Raw genomic sequence first — 17190 nt, forward strand, 5'->3', positions numbered from 1 at the left:
ATGGGTGTCAATTATTCTCCAGTGCTTCTTCAAACATGGTCCCAGCCCAAGAAAGTTGAAGGAAAATAGACCCTGCGGTTATAAAAGGCAGCGAAAAGAAAAGTTTTGTAGCATGGATTCAAAATCCACATATACTCTGTTTCCTTGTTTTTTTTAAAAAAATGCAGAAATGGTAACAGTATATTCTTTTTTTAAAAAAATCTCATTTTTGTTTATCTTGTAAGTGCCAATGGATTGAAGGATTTTGTTTTTATTTCTTACCCGTTTGCCAGCAAAGCAGAGCAGCACGTAGGCTGAAGCAATAACTGTCAAGGTACAATCAAAAAGGAAAAGCTTGCCATTTGAAAATTTCCATGAGAACTTAGAAATGCATGAGAATTGTTTTTCTCTTTTTCCCTTTATGGTTTTAGATCAGAAACAATACGATCTCTTGTATATAGCTGCTTCTTGAAGTGCACATCGTTCCTTTCAAATATCCACTTTACGAATCTTCTATAATTACCTGGAGTACTTGAGAGCATCCAAGGTACATAAAATAATTTACAGAGAAGCTAGAAACGAACAGTACATGCAGAAATGGTTTATTCAACCTTGCTATATGAGGTGCAGAGAGAATATTCAACAGGCAACAGCAATAAGAGAAACCACACTTCCATCTCCCCCTCAAAGCACACAAGACCTTAGTGTGATCATTATTACTTTTTAAAGGGAGTCTCTATCTCTTCTCTTTAGCGGCTGCATGTCAGGATTGGCCAGCTTCCCCATAAATACAATGGACCCTGAACGGAAGGCAGAGAAAAAGTTATTCAGATGGGAACTTCCAAATAATTGCAGTAATTTCATTTTCATTATGTTTATCTAGATATTTCTAACCTGACCTTCTAGTGCCTACATGGGCACTACTCAAAACCACTTGTAACAAATAAAAATCACAGCCTCTCACAATCAACCATGAGTACTTACTCTGCACTTTTCTCATGAGCTCCAAGCACTGCATGTTCATTGGGTTTTATCCAACTAAGTTTTCCTCAGAGTAAAGGTAAAGGTAAAGGGACCCTTGACCGTTAATTCCAGTCGCGAACGACTCTGGGGTTACGGCGCTCATCTCGCTTTATTGTCCAAGGGAGCCAGCATACAGCTTCCGGGTCATGTGGCCAGCATGACTAAGCCGCTTCTGGCGAACCAGAGCAGCGCACAGAAACGCCATTCACCTTCCCGCTGGAGCGGTACCTATTTATCTACTTGCACTTTGACGTGCTTTCAAACTGCTAGGTTGGCAGGAGCAGGGACCAAGCAACGGTAGCTCACCCCGTTGCGGGGATTCAAACTGCCAACCTTCTGATCGGCAAGCCATAGGCTCTGTGGTTTAACCCACAGCGCCGCCCGCGTCCCTTTTCCTCAGAGTAGCCGCACTAAAATGCATGGACCTAAGTTGTCCATATGTCTAATGATTACAATGGTTCTACTCTGAGTAAGTGTAGCACTGGGCACAACCCATGGTCATTGCAACAGCCGTGAATTGCTATTGGTTTATCACAGGTGGAAGGGCTGAGACTGAGGGATACCGGTAGTTGTTTGCCTGATGGTGCCTGCCTTATAAATATTATCAATATTTATTTATTTATTTATACAGTGGTGCCTCGCTAGACGGAAATAATTCGTTCTACGAGTATCTTCGTCTAGCGATTTTTTTTTGTCTAGCGAAGCACCAATGCAATAGCGGTTTTCGCGCGGCGAAATTTTTTTTTCCGTCTTGCGAGGCAGCCCCATTGACAATTTCGTCTTGCGGGGCAGCCTTCCGCTAGTGAATGCCTTTCGTCTAGCGAGTTTTTCGTCTAGCGGGGCGCCACTGTACCCCACCTTCCCTGATGGGGATCAAGGCGGCTTACAGATAAAAACAAGAAAAATCAGCCATTAAAATAGAATTAAACATTGATAGAATTAAAACTATATAACATATATAACATCTATTTAAAACATACAGATAATTAAAATAAAAACAGAATGGCACCAGCCCTTTGATTAAAAGCAGTCAATTCTCAAAGGCCTGTTGGAACAAGAAAGTCTTCACTTGCCAGCAGAGGGACAAGGAGGGAGCCAGTCTAGCTTTCCCAGGGAGAGAGGTCTAGATAGCTTGGACCTAAGCTGTGCTTTGAATTGTGCTCAGAAACAGACAGGTAGCTAGTGGAGCTGTTGTAGCAAGAGACTCGTCTGCTTCCTATGACCAGTTCTGATCAACACTCTGGCTGCAGCTCTTTGAGCTGGTCAAAGGTTCTGAGCACTTTTCTTTTCTTTTTCTTTTTTTTTAAAAGAATTTGTTGGTTTTTTCAAAACAAAGAACAACATAACACAAATAACAACACAGACCCAAACCCACCCCCAACATTCAAACCACAATAAAACAAACACAAATACACCAACAATTCTTTTTCTTGTTTACATAAAAAAAAAAACCTTTTCTTGTTCGAATCATTGTTAAGTGACTTCCCCCGTTTTCTCTCCTTCGGTTCCAATTCCATTTTACTTTAGTAACTTCTCATTTCTGAAATTAAATCATTTAAAAATCAAACCTAAACTAAACATCCTTCTTAAAATCTAATTTTTAATTCTCAATAATCTATCACTCAATTAACTTAAATCAAAATCTAGTTCAATTCTAACTTCATGATAATTAATAATACAGCATCATAACACAACATATTACTTCTTATGTCGAATCATATCAATCATCTTCTTACCCTTAGGTTACTGCTAATAAAGAAAAATTCAAATATCTCTTCTCTAATTTAAAAACTTAAAATCTTAACACTCCGGCTTCAGGGTACCATAATAAACCGACCTAAATTTATCCTTAATACATTTCACCCTATCCCTTTTCTATCCATTTTCTTTCGCCATTTCGGGGTCTCCCCCCACACAATCCTCCATCTTACACCAATACGAACTTCCAAAATGTCCTCTTTTCTTATAGATCCACAGTTCCAGACATAGTCTACAGCAGTCCTTGCAGGGAGCATCAGGGGGCACAGATCATCACCTTCCAGCATCTCCGGTTCGAAATTCCATTCCTCTTCTAATTGTAAATATATGAGTCTTTTCCCCATCATTCCTGGACTCTCACCCCAGAAATTGGATATAAAAAATCTTCTCATCCTGGGTCTGCCACCCCCACAGGACTTTTCATCTTCTCGGAGTTGCAAAGACATCATGTTTTGTTCTTCAATAATCCCCTTCAGCTCTCTGCCAAGGTTTCCTTCCATTTTAGCAATGCTCTGAACAGTCTCTCCTGTGGGATATAACCTTTCTACCATATCATGGTTCAACAAAATTAATTTTTGGTTTAGCAGTTCTAGCTTCAACAAAATAATCCTTTGTTCATGAGTCAGTTCAGAGTCTAAAACCAGCTTGAAAACGAAACTTAACATGGTAGAAGTGGGCATAGGGTATCAAATTTCAGTGTTTTTCCATCTTAGTCACAGTACTTTTCCATCTCACACTCAAGTCTCCGCAGCCATTTTCCCTGGAGTCAGGGCGAAAAGATTACAATTCATCCATTTCAAAAAGAGATATTCCACCAAGTTTCTCCCCCAAAGGGGATCTGATCATTCTCACTTGTCAAAAGTCTAAACATTGTATCCATCACTGTAGCAGCAATACCATCAGAACTGTTACTTTCTATCCACCAAAGGGAGAAACTTGGTCGCGTCTCCTGAGGCACCAAATATCCAGAATAAGTTCAATTAATCAAGTACTCACAGCCGACGGGCTTCTTTTATTTTATTTTCCACCAGGTAGAAGGATATCGCTCACCGCGAGCGGCGGCCGCCGCTTCGCCGGTCCAGTTGGGGCATGTCTCCTCAGCCCGGCTCCGTGGTCCCTTCACCCCCACTCCCCCTTTACAGGGGGAGCGAGGGAAGGGTTCAGAGCCATAGCGGGCTCGCCGGAGAGCCCAAGCCGCGGGACGCTCGACCCGCGGCTCAACGGAGCCCCGCTTTGCGGTAGCGGGGCTCCTACCCCCGGGCCGGCCTGGGTCGCCTCGCTGCCGAAGCGACCCACGACCGCCCGCGATGGCGTGCTCGCCGGAAGTCCTGAGCACTTTTCAAAGGCAGATCCATGCAGAGTGCATTACTGTAATCCATATAATAATTTTTATTAATTTTCAATTACCATAATCCAATGAAAGCCACATTATCACAATACCAAATTACAATACAATTAGAAGGCCAATTTCTCAAATACCAAATTAAACAATTTTGAGTGACTTCCCATGTGTTGAATTTCAAGGTACACAGTTCTTATTTCTTCCTGCTTCCCTGATCTTGATTGATCCAATTACAACAATTCTGATCTACTGTAATCCAAACAGGGTGTAACTAAGGTATGTGTCACTGGCACAGAAGGAGCTTTTAAGCTCTCCACTTTGTGTGCAATTAATTTGCAGGATTTCAACCAACCGACTTTCAACCATGCAAAGCTGGAATTGCACGAGTTACCTAATCACATGCAAGACGTGATCATGCTTTACGTTATTTTCAGCCTTCGCCCAAAAGACTGTGATCCTAGGCGCAGTTACTTGGGAGCAAGTCCTTTTAGAGTTAAACAGAACTAACTGCTGAGTAAACACGTGTGGGATTGCGGTGTAAGATAATGAAGCTATTTTCCATTTTAATCCTTCTGCAATGTTTCCTCATCACATGTCAAAGAAATGTTTTGGCATACCTGACAAAGGTGACATCTTCTGGGAGTATAGTCAACACAACACTATATATATATATATAATCTTATTGTGCATTGTTTTTTTTAAACACATTTCTATCCTAGGCTGCAATAATGATTTTGCTCCTGATTTATTCAGGAGCTCTGCCTCTTCCTTTTCAGTTCACTTCAGCCTCAGGTTAACCCAAATAATGCAAGCAGAGTCTGAAGGAAGCTAAAGTCTTACCTCTTAAGATCCCTAGAATTCTCTTAGGAGATGTATGCAAATAAGACAATTAAGGTATTTATCCTACAAACAGAATGCAGCTTTGAGTCTCTCCTTTGGTCCTTTCCCCTTATTAGATCCGGTGTCCTCTCTGTGCTCAATGTGCATGTGAAAAGAGTTTGCAATATCACAAGTTGTATAAAACACACAACACTTTTCTTCTTTTTTTCGGCTCAACTCCCCCCCCCCCCCGCTCCTTTCCTCTCCTGGCTGCTGCCAGTGTTCTATTTGTGGGGCAACTCAGAGCTGTCCAAAAAAAATAAGCAATATCCTGGGGAGTTTGGCGCAAGACAGACCTAGAAGGATTTGTATTTATTATTGGAAGCAGTTGCCAAGGGAGACTTGAGTTTGCTCCTAGCATTAAAGGATCAGGACCCCTACCCACCCATGGCAGCAGTTACCTTTCGCAGCAGACTGTTTTTGACTCACTTTATTTTATTTCCCATCTCTTTTTGTTGTTGTTCTGGGCACACCCTGGCTGCAGCAATATCAGGTCTTCCCACATAGGGACTCATTGATCCTTGAGCCACAGAGACTTGACAAAGCCACTTCGTTCATGCCAGATGTTTTCATAGAATCATAGAGTTGGAAGAGACCACAAGGGCCATCCAGTCCAACCCCCTGCCAAGCAGGAAACACCATCAAAGCATTCCTGACAGGTGGCTGTCAAGCCTCCGCTTAAAGACCTCCTAAGAAGGAGACTCCACCACACTCCTTGGCAGCAAATTCCACTGTTGAACAGCTCTTACTGTCAGGAAGTTCTTCCTAATGTTTAGGTGGAATCTTCTTTCTTGTAGTTTGAATCCATTGCTCCGTGTCCGCTTCTCTGGAGCAGCAGAAAACAACCTTTCACCTTCCTCTATATGACATCCTTTTATATATTTGAACATGGCTATCATATCACACCTTAACCTTCTCTTCTCCAGGCTAAACATACCCAGCTCCCTAAGCCGTTCCTCATAAGTCATCGTTTCCAGGCCTTTTGGTTCCATTTTGTTTGCCCTCCTCTGGACACATTCTAGCTTGTCAGTATCCTTCTTGAATTGTGGTGCCCAGAACTGGATACAGTATTCCAGCTGAGGTCTGACCTCAGTACAGTGGTACTATTACTTCCCTTGATCTAGATGCTATACTCCTATTGATGCAGTCCAGAATTGCATTAGCTTTTTTAGCTGCTGCATCACACTGTTGACTCATGCCAAGTTTATGGTCTACCAAGACTCCTAGATCCTTTTCACATTGAGCCTTTCTGGCTCAAGCCTCAACCTGCCCCTTGGGTCTTTCCAACCTTAAAAAGACAGTCTGCTTACAGATTACAGGTGGGTAGCCGTGTTGGTCTGCCATAGTCAAAACAAAATCGAAAATTCTTTCTAGTAGCACCTTAGAGACCAACTGAGTTTGTTCCTGGTATGAGCTTTCGTGTGCATGCACACTTTTGCTTACAGATTGGAAGTCCTCAGAAGGAGCAGGGCTGGTGTCAAGGATTGACGCTTACTAGCCCAGATCCTCCGCTGCTTGCTCTCTGAGCATGCAAGCAGCAACAAGAGCAAAATAAAAATGGAGAAGCATCTTCCAGTTGCCTCAAGCTCAGCTGTATGGACTGAGAGCAGAGGAAGACGACAAGCAAATGGGCAGAAGGGACAAAGAGGAGGGAAACACACTCAGAGGGAAGGCCCACTATGGGCATCTTGCACAATGCCCCACCCTCTCAAAAAGACACCTGGATCCAGCACTGGTGTAGGAGGTTGGAAGTGTGGTGTAGCGGTTGGAGCCTCAGACTAGGACCTGGGAGACCAAATTCCTGATTGGCCACGAAGCCCACTGGCTGACATTGGTCCAGTCACTGCTTCTTAGCCCATAAGCACCCTCACGGTTGTTGTGAGGATAAAATTGGGAAGTGGAGAAGCATTTACGCTACCTTGAACCCTTGGAGGAAAGGTAGGGTATAGATAGATTGATTGATACCTCACAAGAAGGTCACTCTCAGACATCAAGCTAAAATGCTTCTTTTGCCGGTGAGGCTATCCTGCTCTCGCCACCATTTGGAGGCAACAATTTGAAATACGTTTCATTTTTACATGCCAAATTAGAGTTTGGACACCACCGGGATTCCCAAGGCTCTAATTCCGTTGTGGTAAGGTTATCAGGAGCTTTGATAAAGCTTGTCTGCCATCACGATGACAAATTATCAGTAATTCAATACGAAAGTTGCCGTAACAAAACACAAAAAAATACTGATTGTGTAATTGCTAAAAATAACAGTAATTTCCCTTCTTAATTGCAGTCACTATTATTTCCTGAAAATGAGCTGCCACTCATCCTAATCCTCAATTTAAAGCAGCGGGTTACTTTTAGACAGTTTGATTTCAGCAGGGAGCATGCAACCTCCCCATACCATCACACCTTACTTAAGAACGGGTTGTTAAATGTTATGGAGCCAATAAAGACTGGGTTTTCTCCCCTATATTTTCCTATGGATAATGTTCCTGTGGCAGCTGTCTGGCTGCAGTGTCTGTTCAGAGACCCACAGCTTCTGTTTTTTTTTTTGGGGGGGGGTGATATAGGGCAGGGGTGGGGAGCCTTTGGCCCTCCAGGTGTTGTTAGACTCCAGTTCCCATCAGCCCATGCCAATGGCAAGAGATGATGGGATTTTTAGTCCAGCAATGTAGGGGGCAGGTTGCCCATCCCTGATGTAGCAACTAACCCACAAATGGGTAGTTTTTACAAGCCCCCACCACCCGGCAAAAAACAACAACAAAAAACCCCCACCTACAGCCATCCCTTAAATGCAGTCAGATAATATTGGTCCCAGTCTGGATGTGAAATCATGTCACATAATACAGTAGTTTTTAGAAATTATTATTATTTATTATCATCATCATCATTAATATATCAGTGTTTGTGACAGATTTCAAAGAATGAGAGAACAGGTCTCTGCCCCCAAGTGGTTTGCAATCTAAAAAATACACAATCAGGAAAACAGCAGAGGAGAGGGAAGGAAATGATGGGAGGGGTGAACAGGAGAAAAAAAATATATACAATTATTTCACTGGCACCTACTTAGGCTTAGTTACAGTGAGGTCTGGGGACAAAAGTACTGATTGTGTAATTGCTTAAAATAACAGTGATTTCTCTTTTGCATTCAGCCACTGTTATTTCCTGAAAATGAGCTGCCCCATTTCCTAATCCTCAATTTAAAGCAGCAGGTAAATTTAGACAGTTTGGTGTTAGCCAAGATCATAAAATAGTAATGTGCATTTCTATAGCTTTTACAAGAAATAGTAATAGATATTGTATCAGTTTAACAGCCTATTCCTCCTTACTTCCTGTAACTTCCATGACAGGATTGCCTGGAGTAGTTGATTCTATGGAAAGAGTTGCCAATCTTGTTGGGCCTGTGGGGACATTTGCAAATTAGGGGGGACTTTTGTGGGCATTGCACACATACCCAGGCACCAAGAACACACTGCAAAACTTCATCTTGAGGACAGGATGGGACCCTGCGGGTACCAGCAAAAGCCTCCAAGGGCACATGTGCACCTACAGTTGCCAGTGCCATATTGGTGATGCCTTTGCCCTAGGGTCTGGACAAACTCCCTTACTGAGGGACTCTTCAAACCCTCTTCAATAGCCTAAACTTGTAAAATATGAATGCCTCAAAAATGTGGCTTCCTAATGTGTGAAACTGCCCTGAGGTGACTTAACCATAGTTCCACACTGGCACTGCCAATTAAACTCCTCTCTCCAGCTTGGAATGGGGGGGGGGACAACTCATAAGAAAAGCAGAAGGGTCAGAAAATTCATTGGTCAAACCGATCCAGTTTCTACCACAACAACAGAACCCAACAGACATAATCAGGGCTCTAAATTCTGTGAGGAGCCCACGTGAGCATAGTAAGAACTATGCCTATCTTGTCTTGCGTCCTGTTCTCACAGATGAAACCTGAAAGCAGAACCTGAACACAAGAGCACTGTACAGACACACACACACACACACACACACACACACACACACACATTGATGGGCATACAGTGACGAGCTGCAGAACCATTCTTCCCCCTCACACAATGGTAATCATATCAGAGGAGAAGGTCTGGAAAAAGCTAATGTCTTCACCTGCTGAGAAGTGGTTCAGGACAATGGTCTTTAACTTCCAAACCCTTACCAACCAACCCTCTAATAAACAACAATACATTTAATCAAATGTAACAATAAATACATTGCTTATCCATTTACCTGTCGAGTTATGTCTCAGGATAAAGAGGAATGGTCGGTTTGCCACAACCTGCTTGTGGGAAAGGCTCATGATTGCTGTCAAATGCATGCCTGCAATATATATTTTTACAAAGGCAAAAACAAGCACAAGCTTCAGACAAAAGGAAGTGTTTTTCAAATGAAAAGATACAGTAACAACCTAAATTATTAGCTCTGTCATGGCTACTCAGAAGTAAGTCCCTTTGAGTTCAGCAGTGCTTATTCTGTCAGTGGGTAAAGGATTGCATCCTAAAATATATGCAGTCCAAAAATAACAGCGGTAACATATAGCAACACTGAAATAGTAGCCCTAAATCCCAACAAGGAACAAGGTGAAAGATAAAGGACCCTTGAATGGTTAAGTCCAGTCAAAGATGACTATGGGGTGCGGCACTCATCTCACTTTCAGGCCGAGGGAGCCAGTGTTTGTCCACAGACAGCTTTCCAGGTCATGTGGCCAGCATGACTAAACTGCTTCTGGCACAACGGAACACCGTGACGGAAGCCAGAGTGCATGGAAATGCCGTTTACCTTTCCTATTTGTCTACTTGCACTGGCATGCTTTCAAACTGCTAGGTTGGCAGGAGCTGGGACAGAGCAACGGGAGCTTACCCCATTGCATGGATTCGAACCGCCAACCTTCTGATCGGCAAGCCCAAGAAGCTCAGTGGTTTAGACCACAGCACCAAGGAACAGCGATAGTATAAGTCCTTAACTAACCAAAACCATGCTGACATAAAACATGGGTGAAGTTCCAGGGATCACTCCTAAAGCCAAAATCAGAGTCTTTTTTCTCAGATGCCTGCCCCCTTTTAATTTATTTTTTGCCAGGCACATAAAGCTGAATGCCCACAAATTAAATGTGTGTAAGTTGTAGGTTTGCTGTATGCTTTAAAGCAAGCAAAGAAGGAGCCAGGTAGAACAATCTTGGGATTCTGCTCCATGGACCAGGTGCCACAACCTAGAACTGTTTTTCTCCCCCTCTCTTTCTCTCACACACATCAGTTCCCTGCCAACTTCACATCTATTGGCAGGGACAACTCTGAAACTGAACCATCCTGTTAAATTTGCTCTTCTCTGAATTTTGTATTGCAAAGTCTCCAGTCAAGCAATGGGAAGAAGAAGAAGAAGAAGAAGAAGAAGAAGAAGAAGAAGAAGAAGAAGAAGAAGAGGAGGAGGAGGAGGAGGGGGAGGAGGAGGAGGAGGAGGAGGAGGAGGAGGAGGAGGAGGAGGAGGAGTTTGGACTTGATATCCCACCTTTCACTCCCCTTAAGCAGTCTCAAAGCAGCTAACAATCTCCTTTCCCTTCCTCCTCCACAACAAACACTCTGTGAAGTGAGTGAGGCTGAGAGACTTCAGAGAAGTGTGACTAGCCCAAGGTCACCCAGCAGCTGCATGTGGAGGAGTGGGGAAGTGAATCCGGTTCACCAGATTACGAGTCCACCGCTCTTAACCACTACACCATACCGGCTCTCAACATGCACAAAAGGGACCCAGGTGGCGCTGTGGGTTAAACCACAGAGTCTAGGGCTTGCTGATCAGAAGGTCGGCAGTTTGAATCCCTGCCACAGGGTGAGCTCCCGTTGCTCGGTCCCAGCTCCTGCCCACCTAGCAGTTCGAAAGCACGCCAAAGTGCAAGTAGATAAATAGGGACCGCTCCAGCGGGAAGGGAAACAGCGTTTCCGTGCGCTGCTCTGGTTCGCCAGAAGCGGCTTTGTCATGCTGGCCACATGACCCAGAAGCTGTCTGTGGACAAATGCCGGCTCCCTCGGCCTATAGAGCGAGATGAGCGCCGCAACCCCAGAGTCGGACACGACTGGACCTGATGGTCAGGGGTCCCTTTACCTTTACCTTTTTACTGGTAAAAAAATGTGCCTATTCGAGAAACTTGCATACAAAATGTTTATATTAGGAGAGATTCACACTAAAATATGGATGAGAATTTTTTTATATAAAGATGCAAAGTGATGCAGAAATGTGAAGACCTGAACACTAGAAAAATAAAAAATGAATAGAAATCAAAATTGACAGTTTCAACCACTAGAGGTAGAAGGAATGAAAGTAGGGATTTGAAGAGCCACATAGCAGGGTGATGGTAAGTAAATGACAGTGGTGTTCTGGTTAGAGATGAAAGGCACAGCAAGCAGAGGTCAGAGAGAAGAAATATCCCTACAGTAGTCTGGGGGCATGACCTAGACTTGTAGCCAAGAGAGCACGAAGGAAGGGGTGGGTACCTGCTGTGTGGTTTTTTTTTTCAGAAGCAGTGATATGGCCCATACAAGAACAAGGGAAGCATTGGAATCAAATATCAAATCAAGGCTTTGTAGCTAATCAATAGAGAGAGTCGTGATTTTGTCCCTAAACACAAGAGAGCAAAGGAGAAATATAGGGCTTAAGTCATGGACTTACAAACCCAAGTGATAATTTAGGGAGGGCTGTGATTTTTTTATGTGTCCCATAGAATTTTACGGTGCTAGGGCTCTTTATTTTATAGATAAGGATAATTCCCGAAACATGCGTCATTTCTTATAAAACATGAGCTGTCCAGGAATGAAACGAGAGCCTAAAGCAGCCTTTCTCAACCCTGGGTTTCCAAATGATGTTGGATTACAGTTCCCATCATTCCTAGCTAGGATGCCCAGTGGTCAAAGATGATGGGAAGAGATATTGTTGCCATCCATCTGTCTAATGGAGTGTGCCTCCAGGGGTGAAGTCAAGCTGCTGCATTAGCAGCATCGAAGTGACCTCCCCAGGGTGCAATCCTGGGCAGCGTGTATGGAGGTCCTGGGCTGCCCCGACGACAAAACCCCACTTCTCAGCCCCACTGAAAAGTAGAGGAATAGTCAAACAACATGTACAAGGCACCAGGTTGGGGAAGACTGGTTTAATATGGCTTGGTCAGTCAAATAAAGGATGCTTTTCAAGAATGAGAGTTCTACCAGCTGTACATAGATGCCAATACCTGGTTGAGATTCCTTTACACTAGCTCATTGCAGCCATAATTCCTGATTGCCTGCACTTCTTACATATTCTGCCCCTCTACTGAAAGCATGGGGGGGTGGGTTGGAATCAGCTGTTGAGTGATGGATAAAAAGGAATGTTTCTTGAAGTGGCAGGTGCTTGAAAGGCAAACAGCAAATGTGTGTGGGAAACAGTTTTCCAAAATGCTTAAATGAATGTATAATACCATCCAATTGTCATGTCTGACATGTGTGCCTGTGACTCTCCAGGGTAGGAATGTAAGAAGCCATGGTTTTCTGATTGGCCATTTTTGTCACGTGCCACAACGTTTCTGTTCCAGTGCAGTTCGTCTTCCACCAAAAATATGTTATTCCTTACTGTTGCGAAACTGCATAATTTATGTGATTCTCATAACCAACCAATTATATAAATCAAATGTGAAAATTACATAGTTAGATTGTCATTATGTTGTTTCACCCCATTCATTTAAATGCAAAGGAAGTGCAATGCAAATTGGGGAAAACCATAATCAATTGCATATTGTTTCTGGACTGACTCAATTAGCTCACTCAGGACAGCATGAGGTTCTTAAGGCTGTGGGTTCAAGCCCCATGTTGGGCAAAAGATTCCTGTATTGCAGGGGTTTGGACTAGACTACCCTCACGGTTCCTTCCAACTCCACAATTCTATGATCCTATGAAAGAGACACTAATTTCAAATACCAATCATATTCACTAGATTGCTTTCCTTTCCAGGCATGGGATGGACAAATGAGTGTATTGCCACTCCCTTTCCTCTAACATCTCTACTCCAGACAGAGGACGTTGGAAGAACTACCTGGGGGTGTTGGAAATTGAACATGGGACCTTCTGAATGCAAAGCAGCTGCTCTACCCCTGAGCTGCAGCCTATAGAAGTTGCTTAGCTAAATCATCTGCAACGCTTCCTCCTGTCCTGTCAACCGATGGGATATTCCAGTAGAAAAAGCATAACATTTTATAACCTACTTCGCTCAGCCGTCATGAACTGTAGATCAGTTTCATGGCCAAGGGGACACTGATGCCTATGTATTAACATAGTTGAATGTGCCACAGATTAACAATCTTCCTTATACCTTTTTAGTAAAAAAAGAAGATTTCCTGTAAGAGATCAAACCACCATGTGCCATCAGTTAAGCCTCCAAAATATGATTCAGAAGAAGAGAAGCAATTGTTAAATCCTGTTAAATGCTTTTCACTTTTCGGATCACCTACGGTTCTGAGCAAAATCTTTGCAAGTGGAAAATGAGTTACAACATTCTCCCCCACCCCACCCGCTCTGCTGCTTTATAGTTACAAATCATCAAAAGGCAATTGAGCCATTACTGGGAAATTCTTATACACCACACCGTTGTTTTATAATATGGCATTTTCTTAAGGGATTTCTCAAAAGCTATCAAGGATAATAACCTGCTAGAGATGCATTGAGTTGAAGAAGTTGAAATCTCAAGATACGGCTCTCCATTTTGAAACTCATTTGAAGGACATATTTGTGACTATATTCACTTTTAACTATAGTTATTACCTTCCCTGCAGGCATTTGTCAAACTGAAAGTTTAAAATGGGCCACATAAACTGCAAAATGTGCTTTAGAAGAGTGGTTTAAATCTGAAAATACATTTGCCTTTTTCCTCTTTTCTTTTACTTTTTAGCAGAAGGAACTTTGATAGTAGGGAACTATGCCATTAAACTAAATATCAGCTTTTGTTCAGATTCTTATTAACACCCTTGCTAAGTGAAGGTAATCATTTGCAAAGTGACATTATATACTGTACCACTTGCATAAAAATGTGCCATACAAAACGGTCAGCAAAGCAGGCACACTCCTGTCCAGGGTTTCCTGAGCACCACAGGCATTCAAGTCTTTGATCTGTACTTCTTCTAACTGTGAGAAAAATTGGGCTTGCAGAAGAGGTCCAGATCATGTAAGCCAGTCTGGCATATGACCTAGAAGACCAAGGTTCAAACTGCCACTCAGCAATGAAGTTCACTAAATGACCTTGGGCCAGTCCTCATCTCTCAGCCTAACCCGTGGTTAGGCAAACTAAAGCCCAGGGGCTGGATCCAGCCCAATCGCCTTCTAAATCCGGCCCATGGACGGTCCAGGAATCAGCGTGTTTTTACATGAGTAGAATGTGTCCTTTTATTTAAAATGCATCTCTGGGTTATTTGAGGGGCATAGGAATTCGTTCATTTTCTCTCTCTTCAAAATATAGTCTGGCCCCCCACAACAAGAAGAGGAACAAGAGTTTGGATTTGATATCCTGCTTTTCACTACCCAAAGGAGTCTCAAAGCGGCTAACATTCTCCTTTCCCTTCCTCCCCCACAACAAACACTCTGTGAGGTGAGTGGGGCTGAGAGACTTCAGAGAAGCGTGACTAGCCCAAGGTCACCCAGCAGCTGCATGTGGAGGAGCGGAGACACGAACCCGGTTCCCCAGATTATGAGTCTACCACTCTTAACCACTACACCACACTGGCTCTCTGAGAACCACAAGTTCTGAGGCACAGTGGACCGGCCCCCTGCTGAAAAAGTTTGCTGACCCATGGCCTAACCTGTGAAACCAAGGGCTCCTCTGCACTTCTACTTGTCTCGTGCCTAGACAGCACATGCTCAAGCATTGTTTTGCTTCTGCTTTCTAGGCATGGGTCTGAGCAGTTTCCCCCATGCCCCACTCTTTCCCCGGGGAAACGCACTCCTTAGTGCTAAATTGGAGCAAATATCAATTCAGAGAAAACCAGAACTGCTGTTTATTCCAATTGGGTGCTAAAGAGCAGTTTTCCCCAGAGGAAAGCCATGGGACAAGAGAAAGTGTGCATAAATCCTAAACAGAAAAGGGTTGTTGCAAGGATCAGATGGAGAGGGAGAGAATCGTGTATATCACCATCTTGAGCTCCTTTGGGGAAAGGTGAAATATAAATGTTATTAGGGATAGGCAAATCTGTCAGTTTTGGTTTCTCTCAGTTCTTCAGTTTTCCAATCTTAAGTACAGTTCTCCAAATTTGCACAGTTTATGATTTTTTAAGTCCTCATGAAAATCCACTCACATTTTAGTGTGCATTTCTCTTTATGCACACATTTGTATGCAATTTTGCCTAATATACATATTTTGCAAAGAAATTTCTCATGACCTCAATTTTTGTATGGTGCTTTCACCAATAAATGCCTTTACCCTGTGAATTTTTATACACATTGCTTAACTGGAAAAGTGCATTGCTAAGGGGAGATCGTAGGAATGGCCCTTTAGGATGCATTTCAAAAGAATACAGCAACTTTTCTCTCCCATAGGCATATAAGCATCAGCCCAGCCATAGTCTGACGCATGTTCATTTGAAGTACTTGCCCATTGAACAACAATGAACTTCACATTAGATTGGCCATTGCATTCCTGAGAGATGTCCATTGGCCATTGCATTCCTGAGAGATGTCTGCAGAAGAACTTCCAGCGAATTCAGCCCTTAAACAGGAAGAACCTTGGAAGACAGAGCCAAGTGGCTGACTCCCAAATGAGTGTGAGTTCTAGGACTGCAGCCTTCAGATCATAGAAATTCAGGCGGCATCTTTTGCTTTGCTCTAGACTGCTGAGAAGCCCTAAATATATTCCAATGTGTCTGGAAGGCTACAAAGTCATTAATTATTGACGCCACTAACAAATGGCTCCTCTGGGTCTTGACTTTTAGACCCTCGTGCTTTGGGGGGAAATGCATCCTGCCTAAATTATAAGTTAACCAAAGGAAAACCAGAGGGCTAACGGAATAACAACAGTTCAACATCTCCCCTCAAATTAGGACCATGCCCTCTACTGCATCCTCTGTTTTCTTGCCCCAGTGAAACCCAGCAAGCTCCAACAAGCTCCAGACCTGAACTGGTGCTTGTATAATGTATCTCCAGTCTCTAAAGGACCCTCTTCTTCAGCTGCACATTAGTGAGCCACATAAAACTTGCTTGGAGTCCAGGGCTGGGGGGTGGGGGCTTTTCTGTGGTGGCCCCGAGATTGTGAAATGCTCTCCAAGGGGAGGCTCACTAGGCACTTTCATTACATATCTTTAGGTGCCAGGCAAAAACATTCATATTCTCCCTGGCCTTTGTTCAATTTGCCAATCTATTGCCTTTTAAACTGTGGGGTGGGTGGTGTTTGTTTGCTTTTTGCTTGTAGTAACTGTGTTATTTATTTGTGTGTGTTTTATATTGAAAACTGCGATCTGTGATCCCTGGATGAAGGGTAGTATATAAATTGAATTAATTAATAATGAGCGTTCCCCACATAAAATGGGGTGCGCATGTTGCGGGGTCGCGAGGAGACCCATTGGATCACAGTGGCAGCTCCTGGTAGTTGGTCTGGCTTCACCTTCCCAGGTTGGGATACCTGTGGACTCCACCTACTCTAGCAGCCGCCCAATCCCAGCTGGGGAGGTGTTTCCAGGGGATTGGCCAGGTAGAAGGAGGGATTATGCAGTACACACAATAGAGATTGAGTCATACCTGGGAAGCCACCGTTTGGATTCAGAGCTTCCCCACCCTCCACACCCTCAAGTAACGTTTACTTTGCAGGTTTAACCACCTTTTTTCCACAGCCACACAGGCACGCAGGCGCTGCTATGACAAGGTCGCTGTTAAAGGGCCGGAAAGGAATTTCCCTGCATTGGCAGGTTTTGCCTTTCCCGTAGCAATTCGTCACAACTTTGGCAGTTGCAGGCCTTGGGCGGAATCCTTTAGTCATTTACAGGATTGGGGGGGCGTGGGGCGGTGACCCCCGCCCCCATTGCGGTGGCGATAACAGGGTTCCCGTTAAAGGGGTCTCAGGGGGAGGCATTGACCAAACGCCCAGGGTCGTCACTGCCCTCCCCTTCCAGCGGCAGCGAACATAGGGGGGTGGGCTATCTGCTTGAACATATGTTCTCCAGACTAGCCCACTTCCCAATCAGGCTGGATAACCCTGAAGGTACCCAGAACCC

The 17190-nt window shown here is 43.7% G+C and overlaps 1 protein-coding gene across 1 annotated transcript in view; it reads right to left on the reverse strand.

The window, feature by feature from the left end:
• Positions 1–560: 560 nt before the first annotated feature.
• Positions 561–17190, reverse strand: part of SERPINI2 (serpin family I member 2) — a 49255-nt gene continuing 32625 nt past the window's right edge. Inside the window, exons 8-9 of the mRNA XM_033150588.1 lie at positions 9219–9308; positions 561–779 (exon numbers count right to left, since the gene is read on the reverse strand). Coding sequence (XP_033006479.1) covers positions 703–779; positions 9219–9308 — 167 coding nt within the window. The 3' untranslated portion in view covers positions 561–702. The remainder of the gene's footprint in view (positions 780–9218; positions 9309–17190) is intronic.

This window comes from Lacerta agilis, chromosome 5 (genome assembly GCF_009819535.1).
Source record: "Lacerta agilis isolate rLacAgi1 chromosome 5, rLacAgi1.pri, whole genome shotgun sequence".
Classification (NCBI taxonomy): domain Eukaryota; kingdom Metazoa; phylum Chordata; class Lepidosauria; order Squamata; family Lacertidae; genus Lacerta; species Lacerta agilis.